The sequence below is a fragment of the Onychostoma macrolepis genome, chromosome 06 (genome assembly GCF_012432095.1).
Source record: "Onychostoma macrolepis isolate SWU-2019 chromosome 06, ASM1243209v1, whole genome shotgun sequence".
NCBI classification, from domain to species: domain Eukaryota; kingdom Metazoa; phylum Chordata; class Actinopteri; order Cypriniformes; family Cyprinidae; genus Onychostoma; species Onychostoma macrolepis.
This window is the reverse complement of record NC_081160.1, coordinates 14,406,822-14,411,837: the sequence shown is the minus strand read 5'-3', so window position 1 is coordinate 14,411,837 and position 5,016 is coordinate 14,406,822. Positions and strand designations below refer to the sequence as shown.

Sequence of the window (5,016 nt, the reverse complement as noted above, 5' to 3'; positions counted from 1 at the left end):
CAGTATTAGAGGAACTCAGACTTAGTCTGACAGTTAGCCTGCCCTGGACCAGGTTAGTTTCTTGGCATAAGTTGCCACAGTGACTGAGCTTGATCTATGTTAAATTTGCTTTATGGAACCAAATCTTTTGACAATGAGTCAGACTAACTGAAAAAACTTGTTTTATGAAACAGGCCTCTGGTCAGACTGTCTGAGCTGCTTCAGCTCCAGGGCGATGGTGTGTGCTGTCCTCATTTCCTTGGGCACAGACTCACATGTCACAGCAGGTTCCAATCTGCGGGGGGCTCTGGCGAAATATCCATCAATCGGGGTGGTGATGAGCTGGGCTCTGGGTCAGACTGCAGCTGTGGTATGGCTCTGGAAACACTCTCCAGACACTTGATGACGGCATCCCTCCATCTAAGTCCTTGAGTGTCTGGGAGGTCTACTTGATGTTGGTAGTTGGCCCCGATCCAATACAAAGATTTTAGCGTATCGTTGTGTGTGGGGAATGAATGGTGAGATGACAAAACTTCAGTGTGTAATTCATGAAATCATGCCATCTCTGGGCTGCACTGCAAATTCCATTTCTTGGTCTGGTCTTTTGTCACAACTTGGATGTTAAAAGCACACAAAGAAGAAGATGAGGTCTTTCATGATCCACACTGAAAAGAATCCAAACAAAGCAGACAAACCAAACACAACCATAACATTGATGAGACCATTCAAACTTAAGAGGAACACATGAACTTATATACATGTGATAATGAGGTGAAGACACAGCTGAAGACACATATTAAATCATTTTACTGTGTCAACACTCCACATAACTTTATATATAATACACATAATATCCTAATTGAATAAATAAATAAATATGAAAGTTTAAACATTCAGGATTAGACTGTAAAAAGCATTTCAGTGTCCTGAAAATCAATGTTATTATTAATGAATTGTTTAGATTTAGGCTACTTGTGTCACAGTGTTACAACCTGTTTTGTGGGTTGTCAAGTGAGAATATGTATTGTATATTATATATCTATATTCTAAGCTAACATACTGCAATTACAAACCACTTGGTTCTCAACTTCCTTGAGAAATTTTTTTTCTTTGAAGTTCTGCATGTGACCACCACTTCCACCAGATACTGTTCAGCAGAAGCTAGTCATAGTCGCGCAGAGCTGTGAAGATGGCTTGTGATGTGAGATACAGTTTTCTATTGATCAGTATCTGTTTAAGAAGCACCTCATGGGCAGACACAATGGTGCAAGGTATGAATATGTATATTTATATACTTTTTGCTTTCCATTTCAACATTTAAAAATGTTACTTTCATGGATGCTAGATCCTGCAGTAGAAAATGTTTTGTAGAAATTTTGCATTAGTTAAGAAAAGACAATTGAGCTGTAAATGAAAGACTGTAAAGAATACTTTATTTGTGTGTTTTCATGTTTGTGCATGTTGCTATAAAAATGATTTAAGATGCACTATAGCCTGTAAATTCATCAGTGTATATACAGTGAGTGTTTAAGGTCTCATTAGTTGTTGTTCTCCAACATAGTTACACCATTAATTGGAGCTGTTGGTAATGAGGTCATCATCCAGTGCGCTACTGATAAAACCCCTCAAGATGGGGTATACATGTACAAACAAGAAGGAGCAAATAAAAATAAGCAGAAAGTCTTCTACTATTACAAAGACGACAGTTTTACCCCTAAATCAACGATGTACAAAGCCAAAGTCCATGTAGATGGAAAAATTCCCAACCTTAATGCCATCTTCTCAAATGTGAATGTCACAGACATTGGGCTTTACTGGTGTGAATTTAATTTGGAAGACAAAATTACGGTTGGCACAGTCACATGGTTATGGATAGGTAAGTGTGTCTTACACTTCATGTAAATAATTTCATTATCAAACATGATGGGTTTATTGTGGTCTGAATGTAATGCATGTATTTAGTATGTAAACTATGTAAATGGGAAACTTCTATTCAGATGCAGAGATTGAGAAGTACAGTATTTTTTTATTAATACTGAATGAAAAACAACATAGAGGATAGCTCTAATTCTCTGACCTTGAATTTCTATTCTATCATGGAAAAATCAGAGGAAAAAAAAGAAAACAAAAGAAAAGAAACAGAAGATAATAAAAAGTGCCCAGAAGATCCTCGTGTGACGATCATTGTCATTGTGTGTGCTGTCATGTTGCTACTGTGCATCATTGGTTTCGTCTTTGTGATTCTAAAGGTAAGTAAACATACACACCCAAAAATCAGTGTGGATCACCTAATAGCACAAATCAAAAGCAAAAACTAAACTTATAAACAACATTATGCATATATCTGAAATACATTACAGAGGAATGCTGTCATGAGTAAATGTGCAGTGCGCAAATGACAGCTGCTTTTGATACTCTTTGTGGTTTGGTTTTATTTGTTGTTGAAAATCTGTTTCTGTCTAATTCTTTTTTCAGTTTCGAAACTCTGGGATGATTTTCTATTTACATTTACTGTATACACCATGCAAAATTTAAAAATAACTTTCCAAACACTTCTGTTTGTCAAAATAAGTTAAAGCTTTACATGTAAAATTAGTTATGGCGTGTTTAAAGACCACAGGAAACTTTTGAAATGGTGCTCAAAAGTCAAGCAGCCCTGCAGTTTGTTCTAAAACTATTCATTGTTTTTGACATTGAGCAGAAAGTGCAAATAAATAGATAAACCACTGATAATAGAAAATGATATGCGAAAGCACTAAATGTTTAGTTAAGTTTGGCTTCCTGAATGCTGAAGTGAAAAATCAATGCATTTCAGCAGCGGAGTCTTTTTGAGAGTATACTGTATCAGAATTTAACACATCAGACAATCTTACCTTCTCACTGACTGAGAATGCAAAAAGCACTACACTTTCAAATGTCTTTTAATAGATGAACCCCTACAAAGAAAACACATGCAAATAGAAAAAGCACTAGCAAATCAAGAAAACATCTTCATCAATTTGACAGCAGGTGCTGCAAATGCTCACAACACAAACAAATACAGAATATTATTTGCAGCGCGTTTCTTTGTTTGGTTGTGTTGTGAGCATTTGCAATGCATGTGTTGTCAAACTGATGAAGTTGTTTTCTTAATTTGCAGGAGTTTTTTTCTATTTGCAGCGCGTTTAGCTCTCTCGGCCACCGTGTGAACCACTTAACGGTTGACATAATCAATAGCTAATGCACGTCGTTAATGCACAGCTCACATTCTATAACCAAATCCCTTCTATAGGCTTTCAATCGAGAAACAGAAGTCACAGAGCTCAAAATAAATAAATAAAAAACTGCAACTTTTCAAATAACAACCCTTGTTTTTTCATTCGACCAGAAAAATCACTGTTATGGCTGATTGTTTATCAGATTTCACAGTATACCCCGCTAGCAGTCATACACCACAAGCAAGCATCAAAATTCTTGTGAACAAGATTGACAGGATGACCCTGTTCATCCGTGTCTCTCTTCCAAATAAAATGTCCTTTTAATCTTCTCAGTGGTTCTAAACCCTGTTCCTGGTGTCCCTGCCGAGTCTCATCTCTCATAGGGCTCCTAGAATCACTCCACAAACCCCTCTCCCCCCATTACTGCGCCCCTGTTTACTGGTACACTGTTTTCTTATAGTCAGTTTAGAAGCTGAAGAAATATTTGGAGAATAGGTCAAGAACATTGCAAAATTCATGAAAATGTGATATTTTTAAATGAGTCACTTCTTTTTGTCATCATCAGGTGAAGGGGTGTCGGGGGAACAAGAAATACAGTCCATCAAATCAACCCTCAGACTCAGTTTATGAAGAGATGAAACGGAGCAATTCGGACGGCCTGCCAAGTGTACGGACATTCATCAACCCTGACTATCAATCCACCAAGCCACTCCGCTAAATATAGAGTTTAAGTTGTATAACTCTCTATTTGGATTGGCAAAGCTTTTAAATGATTTATTGCTTCGCATTTGAGTTTATAATTTTCATTTTTTTCTGTTCCTTTCAGTTCAGAGAGAGAGAAATACAATTCTATAATTAATTTAGTGTGAATATCATGATTATATTTAAGATGCTTTAGATCAGGAATAATTTAAAATAGTTTAGGTGTTAAGAACAAAAAAAGATGCAGCAGTTTAAGAGATATTGTTAGCTGATGGACTAAAGAAATGTCAAAGACCTCTTTTGTGGTCTGATGTGCTCATGCATGTGCAAAGAACTCAAGAATGTTGTGAAGTGCCTGCTACTTTCCGTCTGACAAGTAGGCCAACAGTGAATTGACTGATGGAAAAGTAGATAATCATATTTCACTCCTCTGATCATAATAATGACAATCAAAGCCTTTTTGTCTCATTGCAAATTTTACTAAACAGCAAATGGTACTTGTTTGCACAGTGTGTATTTGACTCTCTGAAGTTCGGTTTTTAACTTGGTTTCCACTCTTAAGCAAATCATCCTCCTTTGCAGTTGTGGTTATGTTTTCTTCCTTTCTATAACCTTTTAGAGTGCATAAAAACAAAGCCACACTGACGTGTTTCTTGTGTTGACTAACAATGTTGAATATAGTTTTAAGTTTTAAAACTTATGCTGTGTGTTTGCAGATGAGGATTTTATATATTAAGTAACATGCATGCTGTTTTACTTATCATCCATGTTAATGTTTTCTTTTTTTTTTTAATTTTATTTAGCATATCTTGTCTCTGACAAGAGTGTCTCTTGTCTCTATGTACAAAATAACATTGTAGTGTAAAATGCAACAAAACATTTGATTAAATAATGGATACAATTATTTTAAACTGCTTTAGGTGGATTTCTTATACACTGATGTATTACAGTAATACACTAATACAGTAAATTACCAACTAATTCTGATGAGAATTCTCAGAATGGCATTACAAAGCACTAGCCACTATGAATCATGCTGTATAAAATTTAGTCATTTTACTCTGCATAAAGAGAAAACATATTTACTTCAGTTTAGAGATCTCTTAACATAAAATAAATGGTAAAACTTTACAATAAG

General features: G+C 35.6%; 1 protein-coding gene across 1 annotated transcript; it reads left to right on the top strand.

Annotated features, from left to right (window-relative positions):
- The first annotated feature begins 1,133 nt into the window (after window positions 1-1,133).
- LOC131542665 (uncharacterized) lies at window positions 1,134-4,802 on the top strand. The gene is made up of 4 exons (XM_058779556.1): window positions 1,134-1,250; window positions 1,541-1,855; window positions 2,089-2,228; window positions 3,742-4,802. The coding sequence occupies exons 1-4, from the start codon at window positions 1,169-1,171 to the stop codon at window positions 3,892-3,894; spliced, it is 690 nt and encodes a 229-aa protein (XP_058635539.1). The 5' UTR covers window positions 1,134-1,168; the 3' UTR covers window positions 3,895-4,802.
- The last annotated feature ends 214 nt before the right edge of the window (window positions 4,803-5,016 follow it).